General features: G+C 43.2%; 1 protein-coding gene across 1 annotated transcript; it reads left to right on the top strand.

Moving 5' to 3' along the window:
- Nucleotides 1-4,534: 4,534 nt before the first annotated feature.
- On the top strand, nucleotides 4,535-20,194 carry myh7ba (myosin, heavy chain 7B, cardiac muscle, beta a). Its single transcript, XM_083938860.1, has 44 exons — nucleotides 4,535-4,574; nucleotides 4,871-5,030; nucleotides 5,535-5,638; nucleotides 5,733-5,876; nucleotides 6,039-6,195; nucleotides 6,534-6,561; nucleotides 6,860-6,956; nucleotides 7,464-7,487; nucleotides 7,619-7,711; nucleotides 7,834-7,897; nucleotides 8,609-8,707; nucleotides 8,792-8,895; nucleotides 8,991-9,129; nucleotides 9,219-9,337; nucleotides 9,679-9,828; nucleotides 10,072-10,242; nucleotides 10,327-10,506; nucleotides 10,594-10,726; nucleotides 10,817-10,893; nucleotides 11,210-11,297; nucleotides 11,381-11,498; nucleotides 11,601-11,724; nucleotides 11,894-12,030; nucleotides 14,134-14,389; nucleotides 14,489-14,731; nucleotides 14,863-15,039; nucleotides 15,130-15,275; nucleotides 15,362-15,452; nucleotides 15,533-15,922; nucleotides 16,025-16,151; nucleotides 16,237-16,355; nucleotides 16,476-16,672; nucleotides 16,764-16,947; nucleotides 17,128-17,293; nucleotides 17,393-17,517; nucleotides 17,637-17,752; nucleotides 17,855-18,047; nucleotides 18,164-18,367; nucleotides 18,663-18,788; nucleotides 18,914-19,084; nucleotides 19,212-19,316; nucleotides 19,454-19,549; nucleotides 19,694-19,828; nucleotides 20,072-20,194. The coding sequence occupies exons 2-44, from the start codon at nucleotides 4,934-4,936 to the stop codon at nucleotides 20,081-20,083; spliced, it is 5,826 nt and encodes a 1,941-aa protein (XP_083794986.1). The 5' UTR covers nucleotides 4,535-4,574; nucleotides 4,871-4,933; the 3' UTR covers nucleotides 20,084-20,194.
- Nucleotides 20,195-20,304: the final 110 nt, after the last annotated feature.

Raw genomic sequence — 20,304 nt, 5'->3', positions numbered from 1 at the left:
TTGTTTGTGGCAGCATTTGAGGTGATTCTCATCAGTGCAAGACAAATGATTGGAGGGATCAGGCTCCCAGCTGGGAAGAGAATGGACAACATCAGAAGCCTCCTTCAGACTGCAGCATGTACATCAAGACTGCTGAAAAGGATGGACGAGCTGATGTCGTGGGCTCGAATAAGGATCAAGCCCTCAAAATCACGGAGCCTGTCTCTCAGAAAAGGAGTCAGAACCGACAGCATCACCTTCATCGTAGAGGGAGAGAAAATTCCACTCCTTCCTGAGTAACCCATACAAAAGCCTTGGGAGGCATACATGGCAGAACTTTTGGACAAACGGATGGGGAGAACCGTGTTGAAACAGCTCTCAGAAGGCCTGGCAAAGATCGAACAAAGCCAACTCCCAAGTACAAAGTCTGGTGCTACTAGTTCATACTCTACAGAAGAGTGATGTGGCCGCTGAAAATGAGTGAAAAACCCTCATCCACCAAAAGTAAGATGGATGGAAAGGCCAACTCATTCATCAGAAAGTGGTTGGGGCTGCCATGATGCCTCTCTTAAATGGGCCTGTTCGAAAGGAACACCCTACAACTACGCTCCAATCCAACAGTTTGGGCTACAAGCAGGAAAAGACCAGTCCACCGACAGGCCAGACATGGAATGCCCAAACTGAGGTCGACAGAGCCATCAGTTGCCTGCAACATCAAGAGATTGTCGGCAGAGTCCAGGCAGGACTAGGGTGGGGAGAAGCACCATGGTTCTGGTCCAAGAGAGGAAGGAGATGGTGGTGGCAGATGTGACAAGGTTGTAGGAAGCTATAAGATCAAGGCCGTGTCACAAGGCAGACAAGGAAGCAGGACAACCTGGGAAGGAGTCATCAACCGAAACATGAGTTGGACAGACCTTTGGAAGATCCCGCAGGCAAGGCTCAGCTTCCGTATTGGTGCAATATATAAAACGCTTCCCTGCCCTCGGAACCTTCACCAGTGGTTTGGGAGCGAGGAATGCTGCACACTCTGCAACACCCCTAATGCAAACCTCCTGCTCATCCTGTCAGGCACCACCTGCAGAGAACCACAACTTCATCGACCAATCCAACAGGCCAAAAGAAACACCTAGGCCGTTCTCCCCTAACCAAGAGTGGAACATGAGAGTCATCATCAACAGGCAGCTTCCCTTCCCGGTCGAGATCTCTGCTACATCGCTCCAGCCGGACATAGTGGCGTGGTCCTCTAAGGCAAAATCCCTGCTCCTCATTGAGCTCACGGTACCAGCGGAGGAGGGGATCGAGGCAGAAGAAAAAAGAGCAGCAGCCTGGCAGAATATTTTAGAATAGTATTACGAGGCCTCATGACACAGTCTAAATATTTTTTTATGATATCAGAGAGCAGTTTAGATTGCTGAGGGGGTACTCTCGGACAGCCGAGCACAGTGGACAGCTTGTTCCTCTTTTTTCTTTCATCTCTAAAAGGCTTTAAATTTAGATGAAACAACTGACAACAAGTAAAAGAAAAGAAAGCAGCCAATACATATTTATCATTAGACTGTTGACTATTTTTTTTTACAGAAAAGAACAATAGAACAATATTATTCCAAACGTGAAAGCTGATTTTAAGTCAATTCAATTCAATTCAATTTTATTCATAGTGCCAAATCATAACAAAAGTTATCTCAGGACACTTTACAGAGTAGGTAAAGACCACACTCTATGACTTATTTATGATTTACATAGACCCAACTATTCCCCCGTTGAGTACAGTGGCAACAAAAACCTTCCCTATAACAGGCAGGAACGTCGGACAGACCCAGCTCTATTTAGTGAACATTGTATATTTCTTCTGATGAACAGTCCCACCTATGCAAAGAGAGATGACTATGCCGCCTTAATAAAGGCTGCTGAGAATGACTGCTGTCAAAATTCCCAATCTCTGTCCATCCCGCTGCCTAAGCCTGCTGGCATTCAGTGCATGATGAGCTAAAACAACTGTGACAGACCCCTAGATCAAGTCTTGATGCCCAAAATGTCGGCTGCTCACTTGCACATCACTAAACTGTCGACCGGCCAATCCACCAGAATGAATGAGGACTTTGCCGCAGCATTTTTGGGCCAAGGCCTACAGCCGGACGCCAGTCTGGTCATTTTATACTGGGAGGTAACTCAAAGCTGCACAAATGTCTGATAATCAAAACAAGAGCATTAATGGACCTTGCCACATTAGGGTCTAAATGATTTTGAGGAACACTGGGGATGTAAGGAGAGCTGTTGCTCTCAGAAGTCAGCTGTTGCAGTGGGCTGCAGTATAGCAGTGCAGAGAGATGTGCTGGGGGACTATACGCTAACACTGCATGCACTTCACTACGAGTTTGTGTGTGTGCCTGTTTACGTGCCGGGATATGTGGACTTATTTAAAGCCAGCAGCCCTGGGGACTTTGGGATTCATCTCCTCCTCATGTGTTATCAGCATGCCAGCTTTTCAAACGGTGCAGCAAGTGACATAGTACATAAACCAGCCTCTGCCTCTCTGAAGAGCCCCCTTTTCCCAGAATAGATTCAGCCCGCTCTATCTAACTGATGCCCAAGAAAGTTTGAGCCATCACGGAAACACCTCTCAGTCTGCCACGGCAACAGATAACAACGTCAACAAAGATGGCCGTCCCTTTAGGAGTTTGTTTTCTTGTTTCTGTGTGTGAACGCGTGTTGTGAGAAAACTAGAGAGAACCCTCTATGTCGTATTAAAAGTAGGTTTATCGCCTTTCAGGGTTTTTAAAAGTTGCAGTGTCTCAGTTGGCAGCAGACGACAGTCTTCAGCTTATCTACATGGCTTTTGCAGTATTCGACGCAGCCAACAGTTTGCAGTCAATCTCCCTATCAGGAATGCTGGACTCTGGCTTTGTCTATTCTGAGAAACTGTGGTCCCCTTTCCCTCCCCCCATGCTGCACTGTCACCCTGCTCTCATACCAGGCACCAACCTCTCCCCTTGCTCTGAAGGTCAGATCTGGTGGAGCCAGAGTGTGAGAGGCGCAGTGCTAATGCCAGAATTAGTGGATACACAAAATTACAGCAGCTATGTGTCACAATATAACGCAATGTGCTACCAGTGGATGGTTACCAATATACTTTTCACTTTTCATCTGAGGCCCAAGGTGCTAAAGCTCGACGTATTGCTGGACACAACTTCGTAGAAATATTACATTAAGAATCTTTCATCACATAAATGAAACGTCACTCATGTTTATTGATTTTAAATTAATGTGAGGCACATTACTGTTTGGGAAGAGAAGTGGTGGAAAATAACAAAGTACATTTACTCAAGCATTGTAATGTACAATTTAGAGAAGCATATATTTACTTAAATATTTTCATTTTCTGTTTCCTTATACTTCTATTCCACTAAATCTCAGAGGGAAATACTTTTTACTTTACATCATTTATTTAACAGCTTTAGTTACTTTACAGATTTAGATTATTAAAACAAAATAAAATCAACAAATGGATTGTGATGTAACATCATACATTAAACTACCGAGCCATTTATAAAGTAATTAAAATAAGCTCCATTGTTTAAAGCTTCAACATTAAAGTGATGAACATATTAATGTATTAATAATTAGAATCCAATATTATGACATAAATGATTCTGAAATGAGCCATTCTGCATAATAATACTTTAACCTTTGTTACTTTAAGTATATTTTGGTGCTAATACTTTTTTACTTTTAAATGCAGAACTTTTACTTGTAACAGAGTATTTCTACACTGTGTTGTTAGTACTTTTACTATAAGTAAAGATCAGAGTACTTCTTCCACCAGGGTACAAGCACGCGCCATGTTTCTCTCTATTAATATAAGGCTGTGTATTTATAGTAGCATGTTTAATGCCACACAGCTCCTGAAATAATCTCTTCTAAGGTTGCATCCTCTGTGAATACACACAATAGCAACATCCCTGTTTAACAGCACAAAAGCAGCAGGGCTACTACTTAGAGGCCAACATGAGTTCATAAGCATCAGTCACCTTAAGTGGGAAGAGTTCATTTTGTGTTTATCAGGAGGTCGATAGTGAGGAAAAACAATAACCAAGTACTATGTAGGCAAACTTAACACCATTGACTATAACTTTAACTTCCTTTTAATATTATATGCATACAATTTAGTAGTACTCCTGAGAGTATACCGTTGAATTTCCACTCTTTGTTTTTTAGGAGTGGACACAAATCCCTGTCCTGTCAATGATGCACTGCCCTTCACAATCCACAGAGTGAAAAAATTCCACCCTTGCAGGGATGCTTCACATGCACCTCTCTCCCACTCCCTCAGTGTGTACAGTGCATAAAATAACTGGGATACAAAAATAGCCGGCTTGGGTTTAGCGCAATGACAAAAACGTAGCTTTCCTTTTGTGTCAATTGAGACAGGCGCTCAGCACCAATAGGCGTCGGAGGAGGTGGCATATGCTAATGGGGGACAAATGTCCACTGACCGTGACCTTGAGAAGCACAGTATAAAGGAGGGCACATCTCACCAAGCTGTCATTTCGTTGTGGTCGTCCTGAGGCCAGTGGACACCTTCTTGCCTTTGTTTGGTAGGTTGATCACTGCGCAGTTTACGCGCGGGCTGGCTGCTCTTTAAAGCGTCTTGTAGAGTGATAATTTCAGTTACAGCAGTAAAGTGATACTGGCTACTTTTTTCTGGCACGTGTCAGTTAACAAGCAAAAGGTTTCTATATTTTTGTTTTCACTTGGTGATAGTGGATTTGTTCTTTACGCACAAGCAGTGTTTTCATGGCGGTGTTTGGTTTGGAAGGCTGAAGTAACAAAAACAGCTGTAACATATTAATAAGTACTGACCCTAACGCAAAGCTTTGTTTTCTCACCAAAGGGATTCCTCTCCTCGTCTGTCTCCCTGCTGTCTGGTTTTTGGAGCCGGTGAGGAGCTGCCACCATGCCGCGCTATGAAACCAAGGAGTTCGGGGACGCTGCACCGTTTTTACGCAAATCTGAACAGGACCTGATGGCGTCTCACACTGTCGCTTTTGACGGTAGGCCTAATAAGGATAGTTCAAAGAAAGGGAACATTGTAGGGAAAATCACATGAAAAATATTCATGTTAGAAAGTAATTCCGTTTTTGATTCAATCGTACATTCAAATCTGTTTTTAAATAAGGCAAAACTTCTGCCAGTGTGTGTGATTCTCCTTCGTCATTGCAGTTGCATCTGTTGCAGTGTTTTAAAGATATAATTAACAGCCTGAAACATGGAAAAAAATGACAAATTAAAATGTTACAATTTATCTCTCTTTAATAATAAACTTGTTTTGTGAAAATTGCTCTATTAAAAAGGTTTTAAAATAGATTCTACAATAACACACTTGTTGAGGTTTAATATTATCACCACATAGCCTAATCCAAGTAATACTTTTATTTAGAGATGGTTTGCCATATTTCTTTCATCTGTTGTTTATTTTTAACATCTCCAACATTTGTATTCTGGAGAGTTGTGCTGCTTCTTAACATGCAGGCCCTCTGCTTTACTGTTACTGTTAGGTAAGAAGCGAGCCTGGGTCCCGGATGAAAAAGAAGCATACATTGAGATTGAGATCAGGGAGCGCAGCGGTGACAAAGTCACGGTTGAAACCAAAGATGGGAGGGTAAGACATCACCCTCTATAAGCAGTATAGAAAGAATACACTATGTACTACCCCATGTTCCTCTCCTCATGTCTGCCTGCGTCCATCCCTTCAGACCCTGACAGTGAAGGAGTGTGACGTCCAGCAGATGAATCCTCCAAAGTATGACATGATTGAAGACATGGCCATGCTTACACACCTCAACGAGGCTTCTGTGCTGTACAACCTGCGCAGACGCTACTCTGCCTGGATGATCTATGTGAGTATCCCATTATGGACCCCCCCCCCCCCCCCTTAAGAGGCTTCATTATCAGATTCAGTGACATAGTTCATCTGTCAACCTTTCAGTAGCAGAATTGGCCATCTCTTTCTCTTAAGGTGATGCATCATAGTGGCCTAATGTCATGCCCTGTGTCCTCAGACCTACTCCGGGCTCTTCTGTGTGACGGTGAATCCATACAAATGGCTGCCCGTCTACACAGCCCAAGTGGTCAGCGGCTACAAAGGCAAACGCCGCTCTGAAGTGCCGCCACACATCTACTCCATCGCAGACAGTGCATATAACGACATGCTGCGCAGTGAGTATACACAAAGATATTATAACAGCATACAATACACACACTGATGCAATAACTAATGAAGGGTAAATTTGCAAGAACAGATAATAAATCAACTCTTTGTGTCCAGTCCAAAGAATATCAGTCAAACTGATGTTTGGTTGCTTTGACAAGAGATCTCTATTATTATTTTTCATGACTCCTGTCTTTCTTTATTGTACATTAAAGGGAATATCAATCAAATTGATGTAGGTTTATTCCTATTTAGAAAGGCTGTTTTTTTCAAATAAACTCTTCAAATATCAAAGCACATACATCAGTCGTATGTTACAAGCCTTGTGTTGTTTTTTCTTCCTCAGATCGCGAGAACCAGTCCATGCTCATCACGTAAGTATCACTTGCTTCAAATTAATATTGTCTTGTCACAAATTAAAGAAGAAACAGACCTCTTGTTACCGTATGAGCAGCCATATAACACACGTAGACCGTCCGCACACAGCCACTTTACAGACTTGATTTTTTTTTTCTTACAAAGTTTTTACTGAAACCTATTCTTCACTTTTTCTTCTTCTTTCTGTTTTGTAACATGCAGTGTAGTTATTTCCATTTTCACTACTTTTATCAGTTTTGTGACCAGTTTTTACCTGTTGTATGTACACTTTGTTATTTTTTCACACTCCTATAGCGGAGAATCCGGTGCTGGCAAAACTGTCAACACGAAACGTGTCATTCAGTATTTTGCCATTGTGGCAGCTCTTGGGGACACAACTGCCAAAAAAGGAGTAAGGCTGATGTGGCTACACTTTTGTTTCCCAGCTTTTTTTGCTGTATTTTTTTTTTTTTTTGGTCCCAGGAATCCTGCAGTGTATCCCCTTTAAACCATACATTTTCCTCACTGTCAAAATGGTGAATGTGAGAACTGATTAAATCCATGTCTGAGTCTTTCCCTTCATGTGTTGTGTAGCCCTTTCCAGCCACTTTACTCCTCTTTTGATTTTTAACTATTTTTCTTTTTCCCTTTCCATGTCATCTATTTTTTTTTGGCTCAAAATTTTCCATTATCTTTCCCTTTGCTTTGAGTTTTGTTCTGGACTTTTCTTACCTTTTTCTCCCCTGCGTTCACCACACTTCATCATATAAAACAAGGTGGCCATTCGTTTTTACCACAGCTTTAACAACCACTATCTAATTTTCCAGTTTGTTATATTTCCCTTTGCTTGTGAAAGCATCTTTCCATCATATTTTATACAATATGACACTCACAGGCTTCTCACCTTATTCTTTTGCAGCAAGGTCCTGCCACTAAAACAGGGGTGAGTTTAAGCTGCAGAAGTAAATAATAACGCAGCTATATCATGTTTAACAGAGATTTAAAACAAACTTTAAATTCAATTTAAAATGTGCCTTGGCTGCTTGACATTTTACGTTTAATTTTCTCTCCCAGGGGACTCTGGAGGATCAAATCATTGAGGCGAACCCTGCCATGGAGGCGTTTGGTAATGCCAAAACCCTGAGAAATGACAACTCATCCCGTTTTGTGAGTACCTGTAAAATCCTGTTTATAGTACAGTATATACATGTATTAACTTTCAATGGGTTTGATAATCCTGTCATTCATAGGTCGATTTATGAAGCATTTAAAATATATTTCTCCCACAGGGAAAGTTCATCAGGATCCACTTTGGACCGACTGGAAAACTGGCCTCAGCTGATGTTGATATATGTGAGTTAATGGTCAAACATTCATCATCATCATGTTTTTCTCTTGCATGTAATTGATTTACTATATATTATATTACACTACTTTTTTTCACATGTAAGGAATCGAGAGGTGTCTACGTCACCAAGTCAGGGTTTAAATCTCCGTTATGATCCGCTCGCTCCACATTATCCTGCTTATTATCACTAATAAAATATTAATTTAAAAATGATTTTATTGATTTAAATATGGTCCATCAGAGTTAATGATCCGAACTGTGACCAATGAATAAAATTACGTAACTGACCAGTGAGAATCGAGTATTCACCAAAGCCATGTACTATATATCGTATCCCATACCATCATAATTTATCATATTATATTATATTATGTTAATATGTTCTGATTTCTGATGTTTTCATAAATAAAGTTATTTACATCTCTATATTAATGCAAACAAGTGCCATATTGAATTAATCATATCAGTCTGGTGTACTGTACACTGGTAACATAGAGTTAAACACTGCAGCTATAAATCACTTAACCATGCGATTTTTGTCTCCATATGTATACTTTTCTTTTTATTCTATTTTCATTTTTTTATTTATTATTTTACTTTCCCTACAAATCTGTCCTACTGCTGTCTTTATGCTGCTGTAACAGTTCCTCTAGGGATCAATAAAGGTTTGTCTCTCTTCTTAAAAAGAACATGCCACTCTCCTTTCTGTCCTTCAGATCTTCTGGAAAAATCCAGAGTGATATTTCAACAGCCCGGTGAGAGGAGCTACCACATCTACTACCAGATCATGTCTCAGAAGAAACCAGAACTGTTAGGTTAGTCATCGCGGCTGTTTTTGGATATTTCATTACATATTTCTGCAGGACTGTGACGTGATCCTGTCCACTTTCTCTTTCCAGACATGCTGCTGGTGTCCTCCAACCCGTACGACTACCACTTCTGCTCGCAGGGCGTGACCACCGTGGAGAACTTGGATGACGGACAGGAGCTGATGGCCACTGATGTAGGAGCTTTTATTTCGTGCACACAGAGACAAATCCAGCTACAATGAGTAGGTTTGTGATGTAGTGAGATGACTTTTTCTTTGCCTCTTCACAGCATGCCATGGACATCCTCGGCTTTATGTCTGACGAGAAGTATGGCTGCTATAAAATAGTTGGAGCCATCATGCACTTTGGCAACATGAAATTCAAGCAAAAGCAGCGTGAGGAGCAGGCGGAGGCTGACGGCACTGAAAGTAAGAACCAGCAACACAAGACATCTGGCACAAAACCAACCATTTGATTTAAAAGCAAGGTTTTGATTTTTGTCCTGTTTGGTCACCAGGTGCAGACAAGGCCTCATACCTGATGGGAGTCAGTTCAGCTGACCTCATCAAGGGCCTCCTGCACCCAAGAGTGAAGGTGGGGAATGAGTATGTGGTGAAGGGACAGAATGTTGAACAGGTGAGGAGATGAAACGACTGCCGTGTTGGTTTGGTTTCATTATTTTAATAATCTGAAAAGACAATGACTAATATTATTATTATGCAATATGAAGTGAGGAAAAATGAGGCACAGTATATCAGAACTGCGGGATCAAACTGACTTTAAAGGGCAGAAAAAATTAAGCTGATGTAGAACGGCTTCTTAGCCGTCAAGTGGACTGATACACTCGCCACTCTATATGTACTAGAATAGTGTACATAGTAACAGGGGCTATTAATGTGAATGACAGCTGTATTCTTTCTGTGTGTGTGTGTGTGTTTGTGTGTGATTGTATGTGTGTGTGTGTGTGGGCGGTGTAGGTTAACTATGCCGTTGGGGCTCTGGCCAAAGCCACATATGACCGCATGTTCAAATGGCTGGTGGGACGGATCAACCGCACCCTGTACACCTCCCTCCCTCGCCAGTACTTCATAGGGGTCCTGGACATCGCTGGGTTTGAGATCTTTGAAGTACGTTGATCAATACTGCAATTATTTTTCAGAGATTAAAATTCTATTACTTAAGAACTATTACCATTAAATTATTTCCTGTTTGGTAGTATTATTAATGTCAACAGGTGCTCTGTTTGTGCCCTTGTCACCCTTCTCTTATTGTAAGGACTTAGTTATACCGCAGAATGAATCTGAATGCATGTTTTTCATGCTGCTCACTTCTGATGCTTCCTCTCAACACCTGTTCTTCTTTCACTGCAGCTCAACAGCTTTGAGCAGCTGTGCATCAACTTCACAAATGAGAAACTGCAACAGTTCTTCAACCACCACATGTTCATCGTGGAGCAGGAGGAGTACAAGAGGGAGGGCATCGAATGGACCTTCATTGACTTTGGGTTGGACCTTCAAGCTTGCATTGATCTCATTGAAAAGGTTAAAAAAAAAAGTGTTTAACTGATATTAGAGCAATCATTAATGAGTTTCATAAGAGACTTAACCCCACCGCTCTTCCTCCAGCCGCTGGGAATCATGTCCATCCTTGAGGAGGAGTGCATGTTCCCAAAGGCCACAGACAGCAGTTTTAAAGCCAAGATGTTTGATAATCACATTGGAAAGTCGCCCAATTTCCAAAAGCCACGACCGGACAAGAAGCGCAAGTACGAGGCCCATTTTGAATTGGTGCACTATGCCGGAGTGGTAAGTGTGTTCTCCCTACAGCTGTGCTACAGCGTTCATTCTTAGATACAGAATTCAATAATACGGATGTCCCTGCTGCTTTTACAGGTGCCGTATAACATTATTGGCTGGCTGGACAAAAATAAAGACCCGCTGAACGAGACGGTGGTGGCGTGTTTCCGAAAGTCCTCCAACAAGCTGCTAGCTTCTCTGTACGAGAATTATATTGCCTCTGACTCAGGTACAGTGAACAGGATTCTGCCAGAGGACTACAGCGTAAAGGGAACACCTTAAGGAGGTCGAAATAATCCCTCTGTTCATTACCTCACAGTGTCCGAGCACAAGGCTGGAGGCAAGGAGAAGAGGAAGAAGGCGGCCTCTTTCCAGACCGTGTCTCAGCTTCACAAGGTGAGACGGACACCACAGGGTAAATTGGTCCATTACTGATGCAGGTGAATGCAGACAAATGTTATTCGTTGTGTGAGAAATTGTGGGCATCACTGGACAGCTGGGACGGAGGCAGTTAAGACTTGCAGTGATGTTTAGGGCAATGATCACATGAACATCACTTTAAGTCTGTGCTGGCTCCTCTCTCCTTTACATCATGGATTTCACATGTGAGGAAATCCTGCAGAATAAAACATTTTCCTTGAAGATTTTGTTGTTCTTTTTTGTCTAATTTTTAATTAGTTAAGGTGCTTTCATGTCATGTCATTTCATACAGGAAAACTTAAATAAGCTGATGACCAACCTCCGCAGCACCCAGCCTCACTTTGTCCGCTGCATCATCCCTAATGAGTCCAAGACTCCAGGTAACACACAACGCAATGATCAAAATATCACCAGGAGCTAAAGAAATGGGACCAGACTCATGTTTGAAACTTGTTCTGCGCAGGAATCATGGATGCATTCTTGGTTCTGCACCAGCTGCGCTGCAACGGCGTGCTGGAGGGAATCCGAATCTGCAGGAAAGGCTTTCCCAACCGCATCCTCTATGCTGAATTCAAACAGCGGTAAACATCTCCTTCAGATCACTTATCATGGCATTGATTTGGGGTTATAATACAGTTACAGTTATAATCTGTCCTAAAATACTGTTTTGTTCATTCATTCAGCTACCGCATCCTGCACCCACATGCCATCCCAGATGATAAGTTTGTGGACAGCAGGAAAGCTGCAGAGAAGCTGCTGGTCTCCCTCGATATCGACCACAACCAGTACAGATTTGGACACACAAAGGTAGAAAGCAGCAGCTTGTGTAAAGCAGAGCTGTGGCTGGCAAAATAATCAGCAACAAAAAGCTAAAAATAAAAATTGGATGGTGTGATGAGTGTTTTTCTTCTTCTTTTTTTTAGAGATCTGATGTTAAAGCCTTAATTCTATTTCTTTGCGTCTTGGCTTTATGTAGGTGTTCTTCAAGGCAGGCCTGCTGGGTTACCTCGAAGAACTGAGGGATGAGCGTCTGGCCAAAGTCCTAACGCTGCTGCAGGCAGCCGCTCGTGGCAGACTCATGAGGAAGGAGCTGAATAAATTCTCAGAAATGAGGTAAGAATGGGGCACCTGGTCGCTCAGTGGTTAGAGCAGGCGTACGCAGAGGCAAAAAGTCCTCGCCGTAGCGGCCCAGGTTCGATTCTTACCCATGGCCTTTTGCTTAATGCTGCCCCCCTATCACTCTTTCTCTCCCCCATTTCCTGTCAGTCTTAAGCTGTTCTTAGAAATAAAACCATGAAAAGGCCAAAAAATTAAATGACCGACAATGGATCTAAAATGGATTAATAGGCAGAGGAGAGCATTTGAGCTTTGAAGACTTGAGTAGAAGAAAGAAAAAAAAGAAGAGAGCCCCCTCCCGACAGTTGCTTCTCTGAACAGGTTCAATAGCAACACAATCAGCCTCGAGCCTTTCAGCTTGTGATACACTACACCTTAGTGTTCACTCCCTCGCTCTGGTATGTGTGGCATGCAAGGGCAGTGTCATCGGCGTGTGTGAGGCGTGTGCTTGCCCTTGTATGGTTACCAGGCATGTGTGTGGCCCTACTGTTAATAAAGGCCCCATCCCTCTCTCTCTCACACACACACACCACTCTCGCAGGTCTTTGACCATTCTCTCAATCCACTCTCTCTAATTTAAACAATGCTGACGGTGTCCTCAGAGCCAGGTGGCGACATGTGTCAAGTGGCAGCTGCTCGGTCCCTCCCTAAAAATACAACCCCCGGCCCCCTCCCTGGATACCCGATGGCCCCTGGCCCCTTTTGTCCGCGGCGCCTGTACTTCTAAGTGAGTGCATTGATGGGATATGTGGCGGGTGGCAGAGGATTAAAGTGGGGCTGTTGGACAGAGGGCTTTAGTTTCTAAATAAACACAGACGCTCACCTTTGAGAGGCACCCGGCATGGAGTCATGTCAAAAATGCAATCAGCTCCCCCTCCCTCACCTCCCACCCCGGCGTGTGCACACTCACTCAAGCTCACCCTCAAAACACGGACAGGGAGTCCTTGACAGGTCTGCTCCGGGTCCATATTTAGGGCTGCGAGACGCCGTTCTAGTGAGACTAAATCAATCTGGTAACCCTTTTTGGTCACAGTCATGAAACATCAAAAGCAGCATTAGGTGTATGATTTCATCACCCTGTGTATGATTAGATACGAGAGAGTGGAGGGCAGCAGGATTAGTGCCAAAATAAGTAACTAAATAAATAAACGGGGAACTCCGGGATAAATCTTTTTGACCTTCTTCTCTTCACTTGATCTGAACTTCAGTTCCACTGGTTTTAACTGAGGTGAACTTGAGTACTCCTTCAACAATACAACCACCATTCATATTCTAAAATTGTGCGATTGTATTTAGTTATTTCATCATTATAAAAGAAGTGGATGCAATATTTTTCATACTACTGAAGTTGTGTCAGTGTTTAATCAAATGTGCATGTGTAATATTAGTGGCAGAAACATTTATCAATTTATTTATCCAAACTTTTAGCTAACTAGTTAAAGTGTTAATCTATAAGCTAACTGTTGGTAATAACCAACCATTTATCAATTTCTTTGGATAACTACTTCAACCATTGTTTCATCCAGTACTCTTAGCTTCTAGTTCAACCATTTATCTGTTATTTACATTACATTGATCATTTCTGCTCATGTTAACTAGTTTTCAGGCACTCAATCCCAAACTTCATTGTTCAGCTGACAGTGTATGTATATATATATATATATATATATATATATGTATATATACACCCTGTGTCAAGGTTTTCTAGTCATAAATCATAAATCATAAATAAATAATAAAAATTAATCTTATGTGAGCTAACGTCATCACACGTGAATACAATTGGGCTCATTGAATCCACAAGACTCTCAGCTTTCAATTCAAATACACCATTTTAGATAGGTGAAAATAACACATTTAGACTGCATGAATAAAACTGCATGGTTGTATCCCCAATGGTGCAAGTCAGGGGGTTAATTACTTAAGCTACTCCTAAATTTTTATGTACACCCCTGCCAATTCCAGAAGTATCCCCTGAAGTACAATTTAACCTAGTTAGGAATCATTGGTCTTCACGCCATTTTAGATTTGTTTTTAATCAGGCCTGTTTAGTGGTAAAATCCTCACTCTTCAATCCTTTTTATTTCATCTTGTTTGTAGGGAGGCTCTGATGATCATCCAGTGGAACATCCGGGCCTTCAATGCTGTCAAGCATTGGCCCTGGATGAGGCTCTTCTTCAAAATCAAGCCTCTTCTGAAAAGCGCCGCCACAGAGAAAGAGCTGGCTGCTCTGAAGGAGGAGATGGCCAAGCTGAAAGAGGCTTTGGAGAAATCTGAGGTCAAGCGCAAAGAGCTGGAGGAGAGGCAGGTCAGCCTGGCACAAGAGAAGAATGATCTCTCTCTACAGCTGCAGGCAGTAAGTGGCACTTCTCATGTATTCACACATTCAGCTTTTGGAAAGACAGTAGTGTGTGACTGCACTGAATGCATACTGTTTTTTCCTTCCCCCCTGTAGGAGCAGGACAATCTTGCCGATGCCGAAGACCGCTGTGAGCTGCTCATCAAAACTAAGATCCAGCTGGAGGCCAAAATGAAAGAAATCATGGAGAGGCTGGAGGACGAGGAGGAGATGAGCTCTAATTTGCTCGCCAAGAAGCGCAAGCTGGAGGATGAGTGCGCTGAGCTAAAGAGAGACATCGATGATCTGGAGATCAACCTGGCTAAAGTGGAAAAGGAGAAACATGCCACTGAGAACAAGGTAAGGAAATCAGAAATGGAGCGAGTGGCCGAAGATCCAGAGCACATTCAGTAGGTTGAATATGTAGTGTAATTTCATGAGTGTCAGATATATTATTTATATATGTTTATTTATATTATTCTGGCTCGCAGGTGAAGAACCTGATTGAGGAAATGTCAGTTCTGGATGAAACCATTCTGAAGTTGACCAAAGAGAAAAAGGCTCTCCAGGAGGCTCACCAGCAGACTCTGGATGACTTGCAGGCAGAGGAAGACAAAGTCAACACTCTGACCAAAGCCAAGGCAAAGCTAGAGCAACAAGTAGATGATGTGAGTTTATTTATCATCCAAAGCAAGCACAGGTAGTCATCAACATATAAATAATATGTAACATTTTAAAACATTGCTACTCTGAATCAGCTGGAGGGATCACTGGAACAAGAGAAGAAGCTGCGTATGGACCTGGAACGGGTCAAACGTAAGCTCGAAGGAGATCTCAAACTCTCAATGGAGTCTCTTATGGACTTGGAGAACGACAAGCAGCAACTCGACGAGAAACTAAAAAAGTAAGTTCTCATATATCCCCAGAAAAATATGATCTTGCTATTAATTAATTAATGATTAACAATGATTGCCAAATATTTTCTACCAGGAAAGACTTTGAAATGAATGGGATGAGCGCAAGGATTGAAGATGAACAATCCTTGGCCAATCAGCTCCAGAAGAAGATAAAGGAGCTACAGGTGAAACCTAGTCTCTTAACCTCTAATAGAGCAGTTATAACATTATTTTGATAAAATAACTGAAAATGGCTTTCCTCCAGGCTCGTACAGAGGAGCTGGAGGAGGAGCTGGAGGCTGACCGGGCTTGCAGGGCCAAAGTGGAGAAACAGCGTGGTGATGTGGCTCGAGAGCTCGAAGAGCTGAGCGAGCGCCTGGAGGAGGCTGGTGGGGCCACCTCGGCCCAGATTGAGGTCAACAAGAAGAGAGAGGCAGATTTTCTGAAGCTGCGACGAGACCTGGAGGCAGCCCTGCTGCACCACGAGTCCACGACGGCGGCCTTGCGAAAGAAGCATGCCGACACTGTGGCAGAGCTGAGCGAGCAGATCGACAGTCTGCAGCGAGTCAAGCAGAAGCTGGAGAAAGAGCGGGGTGAGGTCAAGATGGAGGTCGATGATCTGTCGTCTACTGTGGAGCAGCTCTCCAAGGGCAAGGTAGATATAAAAAGAGAATAGACACACTGAAAGATTTGAAGTAGTATGTGACCAAACTAGATCTACCCTAAACCAACTAAAATGTGCATCTCCTGTCTGCAGGCCACTTCAGAGAAGATGTGTCGCCATTATGAAGACCAAATGAATGAGGCTAAAGCCAAGGTTGAAGAGCTCCAGAGGCAGCTCAACGAAACCAACACCCAAAAAGCCCGTGCTCAGGCTGAGAGTGGTAAGGAGCTTTCATGTCATCGCAAATCTTTCACAAAACAGATTTCAAAGTGAGTTATACGGATGTCTATATCTCCTCCATGTAGCTGAGGTGGGCAGGAAGCTTGAAGAGCGGGAATCCATGGTCTCCCAGCTCCAGCGTGCCAAGTCTTCCTTTGGTCAGAATGTCGAGGAGCTCAAGAAACAGCTGGAGGAGGAAAATAAGGTCAGCTCTATGTCACTCAGTCACTGGTGGTTATTTAAAAACCAGTAGCTACCTTGGCAGAAATTCATATTTCCTCCACTTTAACTAACTGCTCTCCACCACCATGATTGGTCTCTTTAGACGAAGATTGCCCTGGCCCATGCGCTGCAATCATCTCGACACGACTGTGATCTTCTGAGGGAGCAGTACGAAGAGGAACAGGAGGCTAAGGCTGAGTTACAGCGAGGTCTGTCCAAGGCCAATGCTGAGGTGGCTCAGTGGAGGACTAAGTATGAAACTGACGCCATCCAGAGGACTGAGGAGCTAGAGGAAGCCAAGTGAGTGAGATTGTTTTTTAAATTACCAAATTCAATGGTACTGAATGATCATTTGAATGCATGAGTGCCAAATGTGTGTGTCTCCTGTTAGGAAGAAGCTGGTGACGCGTCTGCAGGATGCCGAAGAGACGGTGGAGGCTTCCAATGCCAAGTGCTCCTCCCTGGAGAAGACTAAACATCGTCTTCAGACAGAGATCGAGGACCTGGTCATTGATCTGGAGCGTGCCAATGCAGCAGCTGCTGTCCTGGACAAGAAGCAACGCAACTTTGACAAGGTATTAGCTGATGGCAACTATCAAGGGAAATCATCCTAATTAGTCCGATGAATAATAGTTAATTTGTGCATATTTCTTGTTGCATTTTGACTTGGTAGGATTGGGTACTGGTGTCATGTACAACAAGGCCAACTCATGGCTTTTGCTTCACTTTCTGCAAAAATGTATTGTTTCCTTTAGGTACTGGCGGAGTGGAAACAGAAGTATGAAGAGTGCCAGGTAGAGCTGGAGAGCTCTCAAAAAGAGTCTCGTGGCCTGAGCACAGAGCTCTTTAAGCTGAAGAACTGCTACGAGGAGACCCTGGATCATCTGGAGGCCATGAAGAGGGAGAACAAAAACCTCCAAGGTACCTGTCATTATAGCCCACATCATGGATACCTAATTATAAGATTGCATTAATGACTTTGTTTGACTATTGACTATTTTTCTTTCTCTACTCCCCCAGAGGAGATTGCTGACCTGTCCGATCAAATCAGTCAGGGGGCAAAGACCATCCAGGACCTGGAGAAAATAAAGAAGGGCCTGGACCTGGAGAAAAGTGAGCTTCAAGCTGCCCTAGAGGAAGCTGAAGTAAGCAGTTTGCTGAGATTTCTTACTTTCTCCTTGTGGTCTGGGATATTTTTTGACAAAGGTGACCCAAAGAATAATTTCAAGCATTAAGTGTCTGTCTGTCCTCCTGTCTGTCTCAGGGCGCGCTGGAGCATGAAGAAAGCAAAACTCTCCGCATCCAGCTGGAGCTTAACCAGATCAAGTCTGACGTTGATAGGAAGCTGGCAGAGAAGGATGAGGAAATTGACAACCTTCGGTGAGATTTGTTGATTGCTCTTTTCCTCCATTTATAACAGATCTGTCATTCTGTCCCATCAACCGCTCCGTACAAACAATTTTCTCTCCATGATCTCTTCAGCCGTAACCACCAGAGAACACTGGAGTCCATGCAGGCCAGTTTGGATGCTGAGGCCAAGTCTCGCAACGAGGCAGTGCGCCTGAGGAAGAAGATGGAGGGCGACCTGAATGAGATGGAGGTGCAGTTGAACCATGCCACTAGGCAGGCCACAGAGTCACAGAAACTCCTGAGAAACCTTCAGCTTCAGATCAAGGTTAGTCCATCAGCAGCCAGTCAACAAACTCACCTGAAATGTTGAATTAATTAGCACATGGAACAAATCCATCCATCCATCCAAATCTTTTGCTTGTACATGATCTGTGACTCCAGGAGATTCAGTTGGAGCTGGATGAGACTATTCACATGAACGACGAGCTGAAGGAGCAGATGGCGGTGACTGACCGCCGCAACAACCTGCTGGCTGCCGAGGTGGAGGAGCTAAGGGCTCTGCTAGAGCAGAACGACCGTGCCCGCAAACTAGCTGAGCATGAGCTGCTTGAGGCCACCGAGAGAGTCAACCTGTTGCATTCTCAGGTAGGCAGTGCAAAGTGTAATCACTTCAAATAAATAAGTTATAGGATGGTCAATTACTTTCAGTAGATGGGTATTTTCGTTTTCCAAGCTAGCTAGTCCTTGTGGTTGTTAGCAGAAGATATTCTGCAAAAGCAAGTATTTCTATTGCCAATGTGTTACTCTCTGGTTCAGCTGCTCTGATAACTTGATCCTAGCTAGTGGTTACCAGTTTTACAAATGAAAGAAACCATATTAAAAAACAAGATAAACGATTTAAATCCGGAGGTCATTCTTGAAAGTGACTCTTTTACTGCAGAACACTGGATTGATCAACCACAAGAAGAAGCTGGAGAATGATCTGGTCACGCTGTCAAATGAGGTGGACGATGCTGTGCAGGAGTGCCGCAATGCAGAGGAGAAGGCTAAAAAAGCCATCACTGATGTAAGATCTGGAATAAATGGAGTACATGATATGAGATATTTACACTACAGAATAACACAAAATTGATCTACAGGGGGTTTGCTAATAATCTGTGGTTTACTATGTGATCCTATGAATTCTTGTAGGCAGCCATGATGGCAGAGGAGCTGAAGAAGGAGCAGGACACTAGCGCCCACCTGGAGAGGATGAAGAAGAACATGGAACAGACCATAAAGGATCTGCAGATGCGTCTGGACGAGGCTGAGCAGATCGCCCTCAAGGGCGGCAAGAAGCAGGTCCAGAAGCTGGAGGCCAGGGTGAGAGATGAGACAAATGAAAATCATATGCAGTCACTGTCCCAACTGATAATCTTTGTAATGAGTTTTGAGTTTTGTTTGTGATTTGTAATAAAGTGGACTGGTCATTTTCTGATGTTGCTGGTAGGTCAAAGAACTGGAGAATGAAATGGAATCTGAGCAAAAGAAGAGCCAAGAGTATCAGAAGGGCGTGCGCAAGTACGAGAGGAGAATCAAAGAGCTCTCCTACCAGGTAAACCACCAGTCAAGACATGCTTGGTTGTAAAATACAAATTTTTTTTTGTTTGTTGTTTGGTAGATCTCTGTTTTGATTTTTGGGAGCCAAAAATACAATATATGTAATGAACGCCCCCTCTGCTCTGTGTGCAGGGTGAGGAAGACAAGAAAAACCTGGCCCGCCTGCAGGACCTCATTGATAAGCTGCAGACCAAAGTGAAGAGTTACAAGAGACAGGCTGAAGAAGCGGTGAGTCCACTATCAGTAGTTTCTTATCATCTTCACCACATCATTAATCATAGCTGGAGTGGTTTATATAGAGGAAAAATAACTGAAGAGTCTCTCCAGGTCGCTGTACACTAAATGGGTTTCTTGGTTCCCTCCTCTCTGCAGGATGAGCAGGCAAACACCAACCTCACTAAGTACAGGAAGCTCCAGCATGAGCTTGATGACGCAGAGGAGAGGGCTGATGTGGCCGAAACGCAGGTCAACAAGCTCCGGATCCGCACTCGGGATCAAGGTAGCAAGGTTAGTCAACTAAATACATTTCTTATTACAGTATGCTGCCGAATTGTATGACCTTTAGAAGTATCTATTAAAATAAGCCAGCAGACTTCATAACAAGAACTAATCTGAGAGGAGACTGGATGTAATCCTCTGTTGAAGATGACCTCATGTAGCCCTCTCATGTGATCTCTTGTGCGGTCATAAGTTACTCTGTGACACTGTGTATGTGGTTGCTAATAAACATCCCTGTCTTGTGTATTTCAGCATGCTGACTGACGTGAGGCTGAACGCTGCGGCCAAACATATCACAGCCAGCCAGCCAGCTGCAACAGCTGTGCTCGACTGTGACGACACACCCAAATAAAGACTCCAAATATTTACTTTAAATATGCCTTTGTTTTTTTTGTCCCAGTGTAAATGTGTGATAAAGATAGAAATCCCACAAAGAAGGTCTAAAGAAGAATTTATTATATTATTAATTTGACAAACAACTGTTA

This window comes from Echiichthys vipera (genome assembly GCF_963691815.1).
Source record: "Echiichthys vipera genome assembly, chromosome: X".
NCBI classification, from domain to species: Eukaryota; Metazoa; Chordata; class Actinopteri; order Perciformes; family Trachinidae; genus Echiichthys; species Echiichthys vipera.
This window is presented reverse-complemented; position numbering and strand designations above follow the sequence as displayed.